At 36.2% G+C, this 21321-nt stretch overlaps 1 protein-coding gene across 1 annotated transcript; it reads right to left on the bottom strand.

Moving 5' to 3' along the window:
- Positions 1 to 1004: 1004 nt before the first annotated feature.
- Positions 1005 to 21135, bottom strand: LOC138329050 (uncharacterized). Its single transcript, XM_069275767.1, has 12 exons — positions 20947 to 21135; positions 20759 to 20865; positions 17535 to 17667; positions 15979 to 16105; positions 15208 to 15417; positions 11264 to 11382; positions 10665 to 10803; positions 10245 to 10390; positions 9514 to 9746; positions 4720 to 4908; positions 3510 to 3680; positions 1005 to 1587 (listed from the first exon to the last, which is right to left on the bottom strand). The coding sequence occupies exons 1-12, from the start codon at positions 21006 to 21008 to the stop codon at positions 1427 to 1429; spliced, it is 1797 nt and encodes a 598-aa protein (XP_069131868.1). The 5' UTR covers positions 21009 to 21135; the 3' UTR covers positions 1005 to 1426.
- Positions 21136 to 21321: the final 186 nt, after the last annotated feature.

The following is a 21321-nucleotide window of genomic DNA, read 5'->3' as shown; positions in this document are numbered from 1 at the left end:
ACTAATAGTAGGGAGCTTTAACTAACAATAACAATAGTGTGCCGCTGTTTTTTCACAGCCATAATGATACATAACTGCTCCATTGTCTTCCAAACTCTAGACTTTATATGCTTACATACATTAAAGCACATTAATCAGGAATAACTTGATTCCTTATTTTGTATCATCCATTTGCAGCAAAGAACTATTTAAATCATACCGCACTTGCATTGTACCTTCTTTAAACACAGTGATATGAAATCTTTCCCATGCGGTGTGATATTATTACTAATTTAGAGGCCACAGGGTCTATAATTTGCAGTATGTATTGGGTATAAATAAGTTATCACATATCAGAGCTAAGTTTGATATTGTGTCCTTGCCAAATAATCCTTATTAAGCGCATAAACATGGTGCACGTTTTCATGCATGTACAACCACATATAATAGGGATTTAATTATAATCCATGGCTGGATCAGCATGTATTACTTGTTAATACTAAAGTCACCCTGACATAGATATCGCGAGAGTTCGTGGCTATTTAAAAACCTTCGCCGTGGTCCTATAACGCCCTTCATCATTAACCTGCCAAAACTGTTAACAATCTCAGACTGAAGCTTGCACCTGAACAACAAAAACAACGTTATATATGATAGCAAACTGTGTTTTGGTCAGCACAATTGGAAGGTGCAAAAAATGTGATTTGTGATATTATTTTTCTGACAACGAGATAACGCAGACATCTTGTTTATTGTAATATAGTCTACTGTATGTAAAAGACTTACTGTAATAAGTCAATAAATACACCGCACGTTCATAGCAGTATCAACAGATATCGTCAAAATCAATGCTGAGTTGCATAATTATATCCGTTGATAATTCAAAATATTTTGCCGGAAGTAAAACCAGACGCCAGAAAATGAAATAAATAAGTAAATATTTCATTTAATTTGTCGTATGAATATGCTGTTTGACAGAAAACATTTGAAATTAAAACAAAGAAAACAAAGAAATTTATGTAGCGTAATTGTTTTAATTTTGTATTTTTGCTCAGCTGTAAATTGGCTGAACATTACAATAGTATTGTATTTTTATAATAAACCAAATCGTATATCACAGATTTTATCATAAGAAACAAGCCTTATTATGGGCATTTCAATATGAATATGAAAATGTAAAAAAGTATAAGACTAAATGCTTCCATGTACATTGTTCATTAAATAACAATTATAAAAAAGTACTTTTTACAAAAAAAGTTAACAAATTATTATGTTTCAAAATTGTAAATTCACATACTTGTCAAATAACTAAAAGTATATTTTATATTACATATTTGTAAAAATGTGTAACGATATTTAACAGCTTACGAATTGCAACTCAATAAGAAATATTCTACCTTCTTATATTACCATAATATTTACTGACCAAAGTAACTATATTTGTAGCCTATTCTGACCGTTTATTTGACCGTTTGGGCTGTGGGACCATCAGCTTGACCAGCGCCTGTGGATACCAACCATGCTGTTTTTGACTCAGTTTTGTCTCTCTAGTCCAGCCATAAGCAAAACCTTCATCGTTTGCTCCTAATTTCTGCTTGATGACTTGATCTGGAAATGGAAATTGCATTAAGTTATTTTTTTTTTTTAATTTGAATTCATTATACACACATACTACAGAAGACTCTTATAATATTTCTTTAAAAGTCACATGTTGCAAAAATCTATAACGTGTACTTCTAGTTATTAGGCGTTGAATCGGGATTGGAAATTGGAGATTTGAAGAACGAATCTTGAATAACTACACAAACAAGCCTCTATGAAAAGGAATTTAATTGTCCATATTAAAGTAAACAAGAGTATTTAACTATGATAATGTCTTCACGATAGAAAGTATGACTCTGTCGGCTCACTTTGTTTGAAGGAGAGTTGATCAGTCGTCCTAGCAGTATATGGATGGAGCGCAATGACTCTCACACCACGCGAGTATTTAACTATGATAATGCCTTCATGATAGAAAGTATGACTCTGTCAGACTCACTTTGTTTGAAGGAGAGTTGATCAGTCGTCCTAGCAGTATATGGATGGAGCGCAATGACTCTCACACCACGCGAGTATTTAACTATGATAATGTCTTCACGATAGAAAGTATGACTCTGTCGGACTCACTTTGTTTGAAGGAGAGTTGATCAGTCGTCCTAGCAGTATATGGATGGAGTCATTGACTCTGTCGGACTCACTTTGTTTGAAGGAGAGTTGATCAGTCGTTCTAGCAGTATATGGATGGAGCGCAATGACTCTCACACCACGCGAGTATTTAACTATGATAATGTCTTCACGATAGAAAGTATGACTCTGTCGGACTCACTTTGTTTGAAGGAGAGTTGATCAGTCGTCCTAGCAGTATATGGATGGAGTCATTGACTCTGTCGGACTCACTTTGTTTGAAGGAGAGTTGATCAGTCGTTCTAGCAGTATATGGATGGAGCGCAATGACTCTCACACCACGCGAGTATTTAACTATGATAATGTCTTCACGATAGAAAGTATGACTCTGTCGGACTCACTTTGTTTGAAGGAGAGTTGATCAGTCGTCCTAGCAGTATATGGATGGAGCGTAATGACTCTCACACCACGCGAGTATTTAACTATGATAATGCCTTCACGATAGAAAGTATGACTCTGTCGGACTCACTTTGTTTGAAGGAGAGTTGATCAGTCTTCCTAGCGGTATATGGATGGAGTCATTGACTCTGTCGGACTCACTTTGTTTGAAGGAGAGTTGATCAGTCGTTCTAGCAGTATATGGATGGAGCGCAATGACTCTCACACCACGCGAGTATTTAACTATGATAATGTCTTCACGATAGAAAGTATGACTCTGTCGGACTCACTTTGTTTGAAGGAGAGTTGATCAGTCGTCCTAGCAGTATATGGATGGAGCGCAATGACTCTCACACCACGCGAGTATTTAACTATGATAATGCCTTCACGATAGAAAGTATGACTCTGTCGGCTCACTTTGTTTGAAGGAGAGTTGATCAGTCGTCCTAGCAGTATATGGATGGAGCGCAATAACTCTCACACCACGCGAGTATTTAACTATGATAATGTCTTCACGATAGAAAGTACGACTGTGTCGGACTCACTTTGTTTGAAGGAGAGTTGATCAGTCGTCCTAGCAGTATATGGATGGAGCGCAATAACTCTCACACCACGCGAGTATTTAACTATGATAATGTCTTCACGATAGAAAGTATGACTAGGTCGGACTCACTTTGTTTGAAGGAGAGTTGATCAGTCGTCCTAGCAGTATATGGATGGAGCGCAATGACTCTCACACCACGCGAGTATTTAACTATGATAATGTCTTCACGATAGAAAGTACGACTCTGTCGGACTCACTTTGTTTGAAGGAGAGTTGATCAGTCGTCCTAGCAGTATATGGATGGAGCGCAATAACTCTCACACCACGCGAGTATTTAACTATGATAATGTCTTCACGATAGAAAGTATGACTAGGTCGGACTCACTTTGTTTGAAGGAGAGTTGATCAGTCGTCCTAGCAGTATATGGATGGAGCGCAATGACTCTCACACCACGCAGCAGGGCGATGTTACCCTCTTCTGACACATCTTCCTTTGTCCCTTCCTCCTCTGACTCGCTGTCTATAGGTTTAGCATACAGACGAACATTGCTGGCATCTAGAGCAAACAAAACCCGAAACATTTAAGGGAATATATACACTAAATGCGCAAAACATTGAAAAACAACATGGTCTCTCGGTAAACACAATAAATGCATCATCAATACCACACTATCATGCTTTATTGAGTCAAAAGTGACGGTTGGAGATCGATAACTATAGCTTCATTATTACAAATATTTCAGAGAGAGAATAAACGAACAGAGCAAAAGATAAGGAATAAATCAACCCCAATATTCAAAAAATGAAGCTGGGATTAATTAGTTAATGTCAACAAAAAAGACATACATTTAAATGATATAAAATAACAGGAGGTTATTAAGTGTCCTGTTTCAGTACACATAATGAAGATTTGTGATAGATATCAACATAAATGTTCGATATACGTCTTTATCACATAATTATTGGGTCTTATTTTTGACGCATCTTCGGCAAGAGGATTAATAACCATATTTGCATTGCAACATTAATCTAAACGATATCAATGCAACATACACTATATATAAACTGTAAAGGCATCTCGGCATCGTACCTATTCTTTGTATAGATATGTATTTAAGTTTTGTTTGTAACTTACAAAAAAAACACTTCTTACCTATTCTTTGTATAGATATGTATTTAATTTTTGTTTGTAACTTACAAAAAACACACTTCTTACCTATTCTTTGTATAGATATGTATTTAATTTTTGTTAGTAACTTACAAAAAAAACACTTCTTACCTATTCTTTGTATAGATATGTATTTAATTTTTGTTAGTAACTTACCAAAAACACACTTCTTCATTATTCCTTGAATAGGTATGCATATAAGTTTTATTTGTAACCTACCAAAAGCATACATCTTACCTATTCTATGTACAGGTATATGTATGGGATTTTGTTTGTAACTTTCCAAAAGCATACATCTTACCTATTCTTTGCATATATATGTATATGTGATTTTGTTTGTAACAGTTTTGTATGTAACTTACCAAAAGCTTGCTTCTTACCTATTATCTGTACATATACATGTATATGAGTTTTGTTTGTAACCTACCAAATGCATACTTCAGGATAGGACTGGCGTTTTCGAGGATGGGTTCATCAGCATATTCATCATCCCTTTCTTCGTCCTCATCTGATATACTAGGACTAGGACAGAAAATTCGAGGCGGGAAGGGGGCGGGTGGTCGGAAGGCAGGGATTTCTTCTGTCAGGTAGATGGTCTCAATATCATCTTCGTTTACTACACAACAACAAAACGTTAGGTACATCAGCATGAAAATTAGTTCATATAAATATGAGGATATCTACAAAGTAGAGGAAAATAATACCAGAAACATTGCTATGATAAATCAACATAATTGTACACCAAAACGTCAGCGTAGTCTGGAAAACAATATACATTTGTACTTAGTAAGCATTGATGTCACTTTGATATGATTTCACCGCTTTAAGAAACAAAAGCATCATACCCCTATGATTTTTTGAAAAATTGTAACATCAATTATTAGATGACCAAATTGCAAAATCTAAGTAAAACTATTACTACGATTTTACAGATAACATAGATATATTATCTAGGAGGTAGATCATATTGATTTGACGGTGTCCACTTCCTCGTAAAATTATAAAGCTACTTAATGTAATTGTTATTTAATTATATGCAAATAATGAAATAGGTACATCACCTTTATATATTTGGGGAATTATTTCTGATTCATGAAAATATTTAAGTTAATTAGTGTTATAAATGATGGCCAAACCACGAGAATACTCCTCCCATAACTGATTGTTATTAGTACATTTACTAAAGTACCATACGTTGCAGTGCAACAATAAATACCAGACGTATTTCGTCTTGAAGGTAGATCGACAGGACTGAATGAAAACAAATTGAAGTCATCAGTAAATGGTATATGTTAAAGTCTTAAACTCTTTTGTAACACTAGTAATGTTTACATCGTATTCGATTCGTTCCATCGTCTAGATGCAAACAATACACGGTAATATAATGTATGAACAGCTGCCTTTTAATTCTAATCAATAATCATGCATTATTTATTCATAATTATATTGGATCAAAACACGTCTAAAGCATATAATTATCAGTTTGTGTTAATTTCTCCCAAAACCCATCATACTCATGGGTACCTAACTTAACCTTAGTATAAGATATTTCAATACGCATCCTCTTCTTGTATCAGAATCGCGGTCAAAGTACGTTACGATGGCGGTGTCTCGGATGAAGGGACGTAACTCCTACTATTATTCTATAATAATATAACATGTACATTCGTATTCTAACTGTAAAATTACACAGTTGCTACTTTCACAGAACATTTGACTATATTGTTACAGTTTCATTACCAACATGCTGATCTGATTTAGACACAGTCAACAGGGCTCCGTTTTGTGGAACTGATTCATAAAAATCTGAGATAGACTTTGAAATATTTGTCATAGAAAATTTTGTTTTATTTTCTGTCTTCCATCGATAGCCATTGTCTCGTTTTGCATATATACTTTTTAAATCGTTTAACTTATTCTGACGTGTCAGAGTGGCAGAGTTTTGGTAACCCCCACTCATGCTTTTCTTTTATCTTACAAAACGTCTCTTTGTTTGAAGTACAAAAAATGTATAATGCTATGCCATTATCTGTATGGTGTTTTATTTGGGGGGGTTTTCAATAACATGTTTTATGTATAAATAAAATATCCCCCATACGGTAGCCACTTCACACAAGTCAGTTTTTTGTTGTTTATAATGACAAGGTGGAGGACGGACAAAACTATTTACGTACCACATGCCGGTAGCTAGTGAAGCGCTTTGTTAGGTGTCCTTGTATATTTGGCCTGTGAAGGCTATCGGTAAATATAATTCAGACAGGACATCATTGTTGGAGTTAAGTTGGGGTTATGTAATAACCCCATGCCTTGTTATCCCAGTATAAACCCGACTGTACCCAGACGTATAGTATAGAAGCCTACTTAACGACCAGATAATTACAAGGTGCACGTTATGTGAACAAGGGTAATTAATGTGGTGTATTCACTGCACTACGCTACCCTTGAGTCCGATGGAAACCAGTGCAGGTTTGTACTTGGTACCATGTGGGACTCTTAAGACTACTTTTATAAATACATATGGATTTGTACCAACATATTCAGTCTGTACAATCAATTTCAACGAGACGATTTTTTTTAATATATCGATTTGCACAAATCGCTTCTCAGCAAGGTTTTATTAAACGATGTGTGTACATCATGTCTAAATTAAAACAATATAAAAGTAACGCTTAACTCATTTTGGTTTGATGCACCAGTTTACAATATATACAAACTATCTATAATAAAACACCAGTCCAAAATGGCCCATAAGCATTATGTAGACTATATATATTAATGCAGTCAAAAAGGTGGGTACATCGTAGGTATTTTATATTTGTGTATACAACGAACAAGTTAAGGAATTTAGCTGTTTTCACACAAAGTTACAAATCTCAGGTAGAAAGATATACTGCATAAAAGTGCCCGTTATAGTTGTCCCAATGTGTTAAAGGCAAGTAGCTAAGGAAATGTTTGCTGATAAAACAACACTGAAGTTTAGTTTCCCACTTCTTTTATTCGATTTTTGTTTTCATTGTGTGAATTCCGGCGCAATCTTCCTTCCTGTCTCGACATTACATAGGAAGTTGGCCTTGAACTCTCTTTGCACACAATATATAACGATAGAAACCATAAAATCAAACAATGCTTATGCCTCATGTTTTTGAAAGTTGTTATGTCAATGCTTCGTGGGTTGATAAGAAGTTACCGAGGTATGCTATTGTATCGTTGAATCCCAAATAAAAATACAATTGATTCATTGGCGCGTAACGGAAACATCGATGTAGTAAGATATCGAATAAAAAGTGTATTCTTATCTATTGCAGTAGCTTTTTTGTCAGAACGGTGGTGTGCAAAGATTCTAGTACAGAAATAACTATCGGGAGAAAACAGGTGATCCGACAACTTTACACGTCCGAACAAGGAAAAACAACCATGATCATATTATCTCAGGAGAGTTTCTCTCGCATAACGTGTTACAAGCATGTTTATTTAAGGACTATATTTTGATTTTGTTGAGCTTTTGTTGAGGGTATCATGATAATGGAGCACGCGTAAATTATGTTACCCCGGCGAAATCGGGTTACATAAAATTTACACGGGATCCATTATCATTATTTAAGCATTGATGTTACTATTTTTAACTTCATCGGGTTATGAAAGAAATTGTGTTTGCAAAATCCGCTACGGATTCACACAGTTTGCAAACAAAATTTCTCTATTGTGACGTCATGATAACGTCGGGTTTTCTCTCCATTCTCTGAGTTTTTCTTCATAGTCTACGAAGAAAAAGGATCTGTTTGTTTGTTTGTTTGTTTGTTTGATTAATTAACGTCCTATTAACAGCTATGGCCATGTAAGGACGGCCTCCCATGTATGCGGTGTGTTTCGTGTATGTTGTGCAAGGTGCGTGTTTCGGAGACTGCGGTATATTCATGTTGTGTCTTCTTGTATAGTGGAACTGTTGCCCTTTTTATAGTGTTATATCACTGAAGCATGCCGCCGAAGACACCAAGCAACACACCCCATCCGGTCACATTATACTGATAACGGGCGAACCAGTCGTCCCACTCCCTGTATGTTGAGCGCTAAGCAGGAGCAGAAACTACCACTTTTATAGACTTTGGTGTGTCTCGACCAGGGGATAGAACCCAGAGCCTTCCTCACAGGGGCGAACGCTCAACTCAAGGCCAAAAGTGAGGCGGTACCAAGGGAGGCATTAGGAAAGATAAAGTCAGTTAGGAAGAAGAGAAAAGATAAGATCCTAAATTTAGTCGCCTTTTACGATCATGCAATAGGGGCAGCAGGTACAATTCTAACGCCCTACCTGCAGGGCCAAAAAAAGGATCTGCCAATCAGAAAGTCGGATATAGTATGAAAACAAATAAAAATTAATTATACCCTCATAACTTCAACAAAGTCAAAATATATTCCTTATATTTACAGTTTTTCACGCAAATTGATATTATTTATTCTCGCGTTCTTTTTATCAAAATACCCATATTTTTTTCTCTCCCGTCATCGTCAACGAATTCGATTGAACAGATGATCGGAATAGAGTCATTCATATGTTCCCACCAAAAATGGGGTCATGACCCCACGTTGCTACGCCAGCGACTTTTCCCGTAACAATAGAATCGCCGCACGTGTTGTACTATCATTATACACTGATAATGATAATACTAGAAAGCGTGGTTATTTAGTCCATGTCAGTGCAAACTGTAAATATTTATATATATTTACATTTACCTGTCATTCTACTGCATAACTGAGGCAAAGTGAAGTATATGACGGTATAACTGACACCCAAAAAGTGACTACTAAAATGTCACTAATGTTAACGTGATGACCAACTGATCACCGTCAAAATGGCTGTTCCGTCTTGTGGATTAAATCGTCGGTTGATAATCGGTTTTCTTGGTCTAGCTTAAACAATTTTAATGCAAAGACCCCAAAATGAGTTGATAATGCAAATAAAAGCCCCAATAAGCTAAGCATTATTATACAGTAGAAACTACCACTTTAACAGACTATGGTATGTCTCGACCAGGGGACTTAACGCAGAGGTTTCATCACAAGATCGAAGTCCATTCATAGGTTAAATATTCAGCGGTGTCAAGACAGGCGTTAGAAAGAAAAACCTCATTTTGGTAGAGGAGAAAAGATTGAATACTAAACAAAGTCGCCTTTTATGATTGTGCAATGGTGCAGCAGGCACATTCCAGCAGCCTACAGTACGTACCCGATGTATCCGAGATGGCTGGCCTGGTAAACAGCAGGACACGTTCAGGCTCCGGTGGGTTCCGGATCGCTTCTCGTCTCCTCAGGATATCCTCTGAAACAGCCTCGTCTGAGGACGAAGGGGGAGGCGGTTCGAACACGTGCACACTCGTGGTAATGACCGGGCTCTTGTTTTTCTTGGGCTTTTTACGTTTCTCTCGATCTCGAGGACGGAATCTTCCTTCAAATGGTCGGCTGTTGATGTATAAAATGGAATATTTTTGTTAACATGAAAGTATTTTTCCTTTTGACAGCGTTGGTCGTAAGCATCGACATATCTATTTTCAGTGGAAATTATTCGGAAGTGGATAAAAGGTTCTTCTGTATTTTGTTTAAACCGCACCATTGTATACAGGGTTACGTTACTGCTTATATTACTCAACATTTTCTATGCTTCTTATTTTCTATATTTCTTAGAAAACTGTATTTTTAACTGAAAATACGAAAGCGATCAATGAATGATACAAATATATGGTTTCGTGCTGATGCGAGCAACGACCACTATTTTTGAAATGTATGTACGTCTCCTTTGTAACTTCTTTTGAGTTATTGAGTTATTCTTTATATCTAACATCATTGCAATGTTGGGTCCATCTCCAAATTGTCAAATCATCCATTTATAAAGCTATGCGTTTCCACAAAAGTGAAATTCGAACGTTTGTAATCCAGAATGGTACATGTAGGTACAGGTACCTGTGTCTTGTGTCTATAAAAGGCATTGGGTTTCCATATGCTGCCGGTGCTTTAGCCCCAGGAGGTCCGACGGGTGATCGGACGGCAACAGATACTGCGTCTACAGGTCTGAAAGGGCCTGGAGCGTCATTCGGTGATACCATTTCCTGTATAAAATGGAGGGATTTTGATAAAAGTTTCAAGTAAATAGAAATTGAGAGATGACACTTCGGCAGCAATATTGACTTTTGGAATAGTGCAATAAAACTGTTTGGGTTGGTTTTTTTTCAAATTATAAACTATATTTCTAATGCCGACGGACGACAGGGTGGCATTATGAGATATAAAGGGCACATCAATTATGAGGGCATTCAGATAATGGTGTTTGAAGGGGCATCCATCATCGATGTCATCTTCTCTACATAAAAACGTAGAACTAACCCGAAGAGAGAAAACCGCTCCGACCTTCCGAGCCTTGGCAACTCTCTCCATCTTATGCCATGAAGCCTCGGCAATACTGATTACATCCACATTGGAAAGCGCCCTCAACATCCCATCCATCGCTCGCCGCCTGGTGGCGCTGCGGGTAAATAAAGTAAATGGAAGATGATGTACTTACTCTTTGTTTCTTTTTCATGCAGAAGTGACATGTCAAGTATATTTACTTTAACTTTATGAATAGCTATATAGTAAGATCTATGAATGAAAGAGTACACATTTTCAAATCTTTTATTTATAGAATTTGATACGAAAAAACGAAAGCATGTACATAGCGTTCGGTTTAAAACGACAGCAGTACCACCAACACAATGTATGTGCAAAAAGTAGTTTGGAGCTCATTTTTGTCTCTTAGTTAACTGAAGTGTATCCTATCAAAAATAGCCCAGTTACGCTCGTCTTTCTTGTAACAGTTAAAGAATTGTAACCTTATCATATTGTATATTATTTAGATATAAATTATTTATGTTAATATCGCTTACTTAAGTCCCACAACCAAACTACAGTTTTATGTATATATGTCTATAGTATCGACAGTGTACCTCTCGTCCGGCATTTCGGTATGACGTAGTCTGGACATAAACTCAATCAACTGACTGACGATCAGGCGAGCTCTGTCTTTCTCAAACACGTTCAGATCCTTCAGCATCCCTAACAGTGTCTGAAACAGTCAAGTTACACTGAGATACCTCTATAGTAAGATAGATAATAGTGCAAAGTCACACTGAGATACTTCTATAGTAAGATAGATAATAGTGCAAAGTCACACTGAGATACTTCTATAGTAAGATAGATAATAGTGCAAAGTCACACTGAGATACCTCTATAGTAAGATAGATAATAGTGCAAAGTCACACTGAGATACCTCTATAGTAAGATAGATAATAGTGCAAAGTCACACTGAGATACTTCTATAGTAAGATAGATAATAGTGCAAAGTCACACTGAGATACCTCTATAGTAAGATAGATAATAGTGCAAAGTCACACTGAGATACCTCTATAGTAAGATAGATAATAGTGCAAAGTCACACTGAGATACTTCTATAGTAAGATAGATAATAGTGCAAAGTCACACTGAGATACTTCTATAGTAAGATAGATAATAGTGCAAAGTCACACTGAGATACCTCTATAGTAAGATAGATAATAGTGCAAAGTCACACTGAGATACTTCTATAGTAAGATAGATAATAGTGCAAAGTCACACTGAGATACTTCTATAGTAAGATAGATAATAGTGCAAAGTCACACTGAGATACCTTCTATAGTAAGATAGATAATAGTGCAAAGTCACACTGAGATACCTCTATAGTAAGATAGATAATAGTGCAAAGTCACACACTGAGATACTTCTATAGTAAGATAGATAATAGTGCAAAGTCACACTGAGATACTTCTATAGTAAGATAGATAATAGTGCAAAGTCACACTGAGATACTTCTATAGTAAGATAGATAATAGTGCAAAGTCACACTGAGATACCTCTATAGTAAGATAGATAATAGTGCAAAGTCACACTGAGATACCTCTATAGTAAGATAGATAATAGTGCAAAGTCACACTGAGATACCTCTATAGTAAGATAGATAATAGTGCAAAGTCACACTGAGATACTTCTATAGTAAGATAGATAATAGTGCAAAGTCACACTGAGATACTTCTATAGTAAGATAGATAATAGTGCAAAGTCACACTGAGATACTTCTATAGTAAGATAGATAATAGTGCAAAGTCACACTGAGATACTTCTATAGTAAGATAGATAATAGTGCAAAGTCACACTGAGATACCTCTATAGTAAGATAGATAATAGTGCAAAGTCACACTGAGATACCTCTATAGTAAGATAGATAATAGTGCAAAGTCACACTGAGATACTTCTATAGTAAGATAGATAATAGTGCAAAGTCACACTGAGATACTTCTATAGTAAGATAGATAATAGTGCAAAGTCACACTGAGATACTTCTATAGTAAGATAGATAATAGTGCAAAGTCACACTGAGATACCTCTATAGTAAGATAGATAATAGTGCAAAGTCACACTGAGATACTTCTATAGTAAGATAGATAATAGTGCAAAGTCACACTGAGATACTTCTATAGTAAGATAGATAATAGTGCAAAGTCACACTGAGATACTTCTATAGTAAGATAGATAATAGTGCAAAGTCACACTGAGATACTTCTATAGTAAGATAGATAATAGTGCAAAGTCACACTGAGATACCTCTATAGTAAGATAGATAATAGTGCAAAGTCACACTGAGATACTTCTATAGTAAGATAGATAATAGTGCAAAGTCACACTGAGATACTTCTATAGTAAGATAGATAATAGTGCAAAGTCACACTGAGATACTTCTATAGTAAGATAGATAATAGTGCAAAGTCACACTGAGATACTTCTATAGTAAGATAGATAATAGTGCAAAGTCACACTGAGATACTTCTATAGTAAGATAGATAATAGTGCAAAGTCACACTGAGATACTTCTATAGTAAGATAGATAATAGTGCAAAGTCACACTGAGATACTTCTATAGTAAGATAGATAATAGTGCAAAGTCACACTGAGATACTTCTATAGTAAGATAGATAATAGTGCAAAGTCACACTGAGATACTTCTATAGTAAGATAGATAATAGTGCAAAGTCACACTGAGATACTTCTATAGTAAGATAGATAATAGTGCAAAGTCACACTGAGATACTTCTATAGTAAGATAGATAATAGTGCAAAGTCACACTGAGATACTTCTATAGTAAGATAGATAATAGTGCAAAGTCACACTGAGATACTTCTATAGTAAGATAGATAATAGTGCAAAGTCACACTGAGATACTTCTATAGTAAGATAGATAATAGTGCAAAGTCACACTGAGATACCTCTATAGTAAGATAGATAATAGTGCAAAGTCACACTGAGATACTTCTATAGTAAGATAGATAATAGTGCAAAGTCACACTGAGATACCTCTATAGTAAGATAGATAATAGTGCAAAGTCACACTGAGATACCTCTATAGTAAGATAGATAATAGTGCAAAGTCACACTGAGATACCTCTATAGTAAGATAGATAATAGTGCAAAGTCACACTGAGATACTTCTATAGTAAGATAGATAATAGTGCAAAGTCACACTGAGATACTCTATAGTAAGATAGATAATAGTAATGAGTGTAGATGATTAGGCAAAGTCACACTGAGATACTTCTATAGTAAGATAGATAATAGTGCAAAGTCACACTGAGATACTCTATAGTAAGATAGATAATAGTGCAAAGTCACACTGAGATACCTCTATAGTAAGATAGATAATAGTGCAAAGTCACACTGAGATACTTCTATAGTAAGATAGATAATAGTGCAAAGTCACACTGAGATACCTCTATAGTAAGATAGATAATAGTGCAAAGTCACACTGAGATACTTCTATAGTAAGATAGATAATAGTGCAAAGTCACACTGAGATACTTCTATAGTAAGATAGATAATAGTGCAAAGTCACACTGAGATACTTCTATAGTAAGATAGATAATAGTGCAAAGTCACACTGAGATACTTCTATAGTAAGATAGATAATAGTGCAAAGTTACACTGAGATACTTCTATAGTAAGATAGATAATAGTGCAAAGTCACACTGAGATACCTCTATAGTAAGATAGATAATAGTGCAGTCATTTTATGGTAAAATTAGGGTTAACACCAAACTGATTGTAAAAGAATTTCTTTTCGTGTTTTGAATATTATTTTTAGATGTCTTGCTTAAAAAATATAATGCCCCCGTCAAATCGATAAGAAATTTTATAAAGGAATTAATACATTCCTTACATTTGCTGAAGAAATTTTAAAATGTTGATTTCATTTTCTACATTACCAATCAGATCGTTTACAATGGTATTTCTAGTGATGTCGTCGTTGAGCATTTCAACAGACAGCATACCGAACAACCGCTTCCCTTATTAGACTAAATATAGAGGAACGTGTTCAGAAATATAGAGGAACGTGTTCAGAAATATAGAGGAACGTGTTCAGAAATATAGAGGAACGTGTTCAGAAATATAGAGGAACGTGTTCAGAAATATAGAGGAACGTGTTCAGAAATATAGAGGAACGTGTTCAGAAATTTCAGCAGAACTAAGTAAAATCGTTAAAAAATAATAATACCGATGTTGCAACAACTAATGAATATTGTTTTGAAACCATTGCCATCAACTTCAAAATTATTGATAAAGGTTACGGGTGTTAATAATCGACAGCTTGGCGTCTCATTCAAAGAGAAACAACTCCCACAACTTATGTACCATAGAGTCGAGTTGGGAAATGTTAGGCTGTTTATGACTATGACAAGCAAGTCAGTAAGAACGATATTCAATGGAATCTTTTAATGTGCTAATAAGATTAACATTATTGTATCTTGGATGAAAATAAAATGCAATAAATGAGTAGAATTACACAGATCATACACGAGTTCTCACCATCTTGTTGCCCTGACACAGTGTCTCGAGTTCCCGCTCCGCGACCTCGGATCCTTCCACTTCCATATCGTACCTCCTTTTCTGCTCGATCATCTTATTCATCAGGTTGTCCACTCTCCGGCCCTTTGCTGACCGTCGAGTAGCCAAACGGCTTCTGCAGGTCATCTGAGACTCGAGTGTATCCAGTTTGCTTTTACAATCCTGCATTGCCTACGATACCAGTAAAATAACTATATGCTTGCATTCTGTAGCATAATAGACAATCAGTAGTTTCCTTCATTGAACACAATGGCAACACAATCACATTTAACTAATACAACCGGAGTTCGACTCACCGATACCACATGAAAAATTCAGGATTAAAGATAATTTCTCCACCCATCCATGGTAAGTACATGTACCTTAATTCCAAACTTTGGTTTGGTGTGATTAGTTAAACGTCAGATTAACAGCCAGGGTCATTTAACGACGTGCTAGGTTTAGATGGTGGAGAAAAACCACCGACCATCGGTAGTTCACATGGCATTCGAACCCGCAACCCAGAAGTAAAGGACTCGTGGTAATATGTCGTGACATATTAATCACCAGGCCACCACGGTCATAACCAATAAGATATTAATAAACATTAATTAATGAAATTACAGTGATTCATGTCATGAAATATATCTAGTTGATTTATGAATTAGATTTCAAAAGAAATATATTACTTAAAACCAGGAGTTTGGATTTTGTTCAGACATTGCATTGCAAGGCCTTTGTGTAGCTGATTACCTTCTTCCTCTGAGCGTGAACTGCCTCCAGATTAACCCTCTTTCTGTTGTCCTTGACGAACTCTTCCTCTATATCAACTACGCCTCGGCTGTTCCGATGATAAATCCCCTCCCTCAAACCCATATCCCTTATAGGGGAAAAGTAATAAATGTTATTTTAATTTTGAAAAGATTATGCAATAAAAACAAATAATAATTTGTGCCTAGTTTATCTTGGACATGTACTATTAACAGTCCATACAAAGTATTACAAATGTTGTAGAAAAGTTATAGCATAGGACAAAGTATTACAAATGTTATAGAAAAGTTATAGCATAGGACAAAGTATTACAAATGTTATAGAAAGGTTATAGCATAGGACAAAGTATTACAAATGTTATAGAAAAGTTATAGCATGGGACAGAGTATTACAAATGTTATAGAAAGGTTATAGCATGGGACAGAGTATTACAAATGTTATAGAAAATTTATAGCATGGGACAGAGTATTACAAATGTTATATAAAATTTATAGCATTTGACAGAGTATTACAAATGTTATAGAAAAGTTATAGCATGGGACAGAGTATTACAAATGTTATAGAAAAGTTATAGCATGGGACAGAGTATTACAAATGTTATAGAAAAGTAATAGCATTGGACAGAGTATTACAAATGTTATAGAAAAGTTATAGCATAGGACAGAGTATTACAAATGTTATAGAAAGGATATAGCATGGGACAAAGTATAACAAATGTTATAGAAAAAGTTATAGCATTGGACAGAGTATTACAAATGCTATAGAAAAGTTATAGCATGGGACAAAGTATTACAAGTGCTATAGAAAAGTTATAGCATGAGACAAAGTATTACAAATGTTATAGAAAATTTATAGCATGGGACCAGTTATTACAAATGTTATAGAAAGTTATAAGTGCCATAACTACAAAGTATTACAAATGTTATAGAAAAAGTTATAGTATGGGACAGAGTATTACAAATGTTAAAGAAAAGTTATAGCATGGGACAGAGTATTACAAATGTTATAAAGTACAAATGAAAAGTTATAGCATCGAACAGAGTATTACAAATGTCATAGAAAGTTATAGCATGAGACAAATTATTACAAATGATATAGAAAAGTTATAGAATGGGACAAAGTATTACAAATGTTATAGAAAAGTTATAGCATGAGACAAAGTATTACAAATGTTATAGAAAAGTTATAAGTGTCATAACTACAAAGTATTACAAATGTTATAGAAAAGTTATAGCATGGGACAAAGTATTTGGATGTTATAGAAAAGTCATAACTAGGCGAGACTTTTCAAAAGAAAAATCAAAGAGCTTTTCTTAATCTCTGTAATGCTTCCTATAGATAATTTACAATAAAGAATTCCGGTTAATTTATGTTGATTTTACTAAACAAATATGGGGTCTCTCCAATTGGAGTGATAAATGGGGGTGTAGGTGGTTTTTTTCGCAACTGTGTTTGTTACATTTACTTAATGATTGGGAACATTTAATTCTTTACGTTATCTTTCCCTTCCTCAGTCTGTATCGACATTATACGTTTACCTGTACAAGACGTTGTAAGGTCCGCTGTCCTCTAGGAGCTGGTTATAGATACGTTGGTGGGCCGTGGCGGTCAGCTCAGCCTCTCTAGGTAACATATCCGCTATCACCTGGAATACTTCATTATCCTGGAATTCTGACAAATAAGCAATGGTATTACTGATACAAAATGGAAATGAAAATCGAAAGCTGAACAGAGCTAGCTAACATAACTACATACACGTACACGTCATGAAACGTTGTTTTCCTAACCTTAGCAGATAACGTCAACGTGTACGTCTACGTGTAGTCTACACGTACCCTAGTCCGCTAAACCTGCGGACTACACGTACCCTAGTCCGCTAAACCTGCGGACTACACGTACCCTAGTCCGCTAAACCTGCGGACTACACGTACCCTAGTCCGCTAAACTGCGGACTACACGTACCCTAGTCCGCTAAACCTGCGGACTACACGTACCCTAGTCCGCTAAACCTGCGGACTACACGTACCCTAGTCCGCTAAACCTGCGGACTACACGTACCCTAGTCCGCTAAACCTGCGGACTACACGTACCCTAGTCCGCTAAACCTGCGGACTACACGTACCCTAGTCCGCTAAACCTGCGGACTACACGTACCCTAGTCCGCTAAACCTGCGGACTACACGTACCCTAGTCCGCTAAACCTGCGGACTACACGTACCCTAGTCCGCTAAACCTGCGGACTACACGTACCCTAGTCCGCTAAACCTGCGGACTACACGTACCCTAGTCCGCTAAACCTGCGGACTACACGTACCCTAGTCCGTTAAACCTGTCTATATTATTAGGCCTTTTTTACTCTTTTTTTCTTTGCCTAATATATAGGCAATTTTTTTTTTTTTTTACTTTAGAAAAAGCTAATAATATAGGCAGGTTTAGCGGACTTACTCGTACACGTAAGGTTGTTTAACCTCTCTTCATAGGCCTATTAGAGCGACGCATAATTCAAAGCCACGCAGTAAACAACAATGTACCTTTATTCTATTCTTGATGTACATTAAAGGAACAAATTAACAATCCATCCGTTTTCACAGACAGAACCTTCAGTTCTGCTATGATATAGTCCAGGAGTAAATGTTTTGACGTATTGGTGACTAATTCCATTATTTATTTACCTGTACTCACATATCAGTTCATCAAATCGGCAAATACATATACCAAAATATTATTTACGAACCCTAATCTAACAAAAATAAAAGGTCTAATCTCACTGTGTAGCATAGGTATTCTTTCGTAACTTAGCAGGTTTATAGAAAAAATAGATAAATTTATTTGTAATAATTAGATGAATTAAGTTCATTACATTCTGTATTATACTAACGTTGTGTTGATTGCATTGTACTAAAATGCTATGTTGATTATGTTCCGTCATGTCAAAATGCAATATACACTTATTTGACCTTTTACAAGTTACACACGTACATTGTAAGTGTGTCAGAGCTTAATAAAGAAATCTGAATCCGAAACCTGTATAAAATGATGAATTATATCAGAAATTTAAATAGTATACTGTCTAAATATCTTATCATGGGAACGGTGAACGTGACTACATGAATATTAACCCGGTATTGGGAACCGTGAAATATTGGGAACCGTGAAATATTGGGAACCGTGAAAATTAACCCGGTATTGGAAACCGTGAATTATTGTTCCCGTGAATATTAACCCGGTATAAGGAACCGTGAGATATTGTTCCCGTGAATATTAACCCTGTATTGGAAACCGTGAAATACTGTTCCCGTGAAAATTAACCCGGTATTGGGAACCGTGAAATATTGTTCCCGTGAATATTAACCCGGTATTGGGAACCGTGAAATATTGTTCCCGTGAATATTAACCCGGTATTGGGAACCGTGAAATTGTTCCCGGTGGGAAGATTAAGCCGGTATTGGGAACCGTGAAATATTGTTCCCGTGAATATTAACCCGGTATTGGGAACCGTGAAATATTGTTCCCGTGAATATTAACCCGGTATTGGGAACCGTGAAATATTGTTCCCGTGAATATTAACCCGGTATTGGGAACCGTGAAATACTGTTCCCGTGAATATTAACCCAGTATTGGAAACCGTGAAATACTGTTCCCGTGAATATTAACCCAGTATTGGAAACCGTGAAATACTGTTCCCGTGAAAATTAACCCAGTATTGGAAACCGTGAAATACTGTTCCCGTGAATATTAACCCGGTATTGGAAACCGTGAAATACTGTTCCCGTGAATATTAACCCGGTATTGGGAACCGTGAAATATTGTTCCCGTGAATATTAACCCGGTATTGGGAACCGTGAAATATTGTTCCCGTGAATATTAACCCGGTATTGGGAACCGTGAAATTGTTCCCGTGAAGATTAAGCCGGTATTGGGAACCGTGAAATATTGTTCCCGTGAATATTAACCCGGTACTGGGAACCGTGAAATATTGTTCCCGTGAATATTAACCCGGTATTGGGAACCGTGAAATATTGTTCCCATGAATATTAACCCGGTATTGGGAACCGTGAAATATTGTTCCCGTGAATATTAACCCAGTATTGGAAATCGTGAAATACTGTTCCCGTGAATATTAACCCAGTATTGGAAACCGTGAAATACTGTTCCGTGAAATTAACCCGTATTGGAAACCGTGAAATACTGTTCCCGTGAATATTAACCCAGTATTGGAAACCGTGAAATACTGTTCCCGTGAATATTAACCCAGTATTGGAAACCGTGAAATACTGTTCCCGTGAATATTAACCCGGTATTGGAAACCGTGAAATACTGTTCCCGTGAATATTAACCCGGTATTGGAAACCGTGAAATACTGTTCCCGTGAAAATTAACCTAGTATTGGAAACCGTGAAATACTGTTCCCGTGAATATTAACCCAGCATTGGAAACCGTGAAATACTGTTCCCGTGAATATTAACCCGGTATTGGAAACCGTGAAATACTGTTCCCGTGAAAATTAAGACGTATGTATATAATAAAAGCTATAGTATTTAATTAATTTAATTGTTTTGGTTTATAATAAGGGACAATGAAGTAATCTTTTCCGAGTAAAGGGACAAAATAGATTGATAGAATTTTCAACGTTTTTGGTATACAAAACCCGTGCACAAATATATCTCATTACTTTTTACTGATATATACGGAAGCCCTGGAGTTGTTAGTTATGACTTAATTCGTTAATACTTATTACTTTGTTAGATATACCAACACTTACCTTTGCCTTCCTTTATGATTTTCTCCGTCCATCCCGTAAGGTTTTTGATATACGTCTGTTCAACCCTCGCACGCTCCCATACCATTTGCGCCACGTATTCCTGTAGTCTGCAACAAAAATAAAATTATATGGATTCCATCTTTATGAGTTGCTCATCTGAAAAGAAATCCCATGAACAAGCAACGTACTTAATGGAAGCTTTGTTTTTCTTGACTGCCTCCTCTACCAGTAGGAAGGGTAGGGCGTCCATTGTCTCCCGGGGAGACACCTCTCACTGGCTGTAAACGGCTCTGAGATATGGATCAGAGAAAGGCTACTGACGCGGGCGGAAAACTTATCCACTGTCACTACGGAGAAGTCACATGACGTCATCAATAATAGAGCAATAGAATGAGACTTGTGACGTCATAATACTTAATCACGTGTTAGGTACAGGCCTCTTACCGTCGGCGAAACGATCATAGGCCTACAGTAACATTGTAATTGCCTATTGTAATTCATGCCACATCTCTAACTTTACGTTTTGTGTTCACTATCTTGAATTATATTGTATTGTAAAGCTC

This window comes from Argopecten irradians, chromosome 8 (assembly GCF_041381155.1).
Source record: "Argopecten irradians isolate NY chromosome 8, Ai_NY, whole genome shotgun sequence".
Taxonomy (NCBI): Eukaryota; Metazoa; Mollusca; class Bivalvia; order Pectinida; family Pectinidae; genus Argopecten; species Argopecten irradians.
The sequence above is the reverse complement of the archived record's forward strand: the minus strand, read 5'-3'. Positions and strand labels throughout refer to the sequence as shown.

Coding starts and splice junctions, on each gene's coding strand:
- LOC138329050 (XM_069275767.1), bottom strand. CDS start 21,008: ATGGACGCCCTACCCTTCCTACTGGTAGAGGAGGCAGTCAAGAAAAAC. Junction 10,804..11,263: donor ACCGAAATGCCGGACGAGAG/GTACACTGTCGA, acceptor ATTTACCCGCAG/CGCCACCAGGCGGCGAGCGA. Junction 1,588..3,509: donor TCAACTCTCCTTCAAACAAA/GTGAGTCCGACC, acceptor TTCCATTTCCAG/ATCAAGTCATCAAGCAGAAA.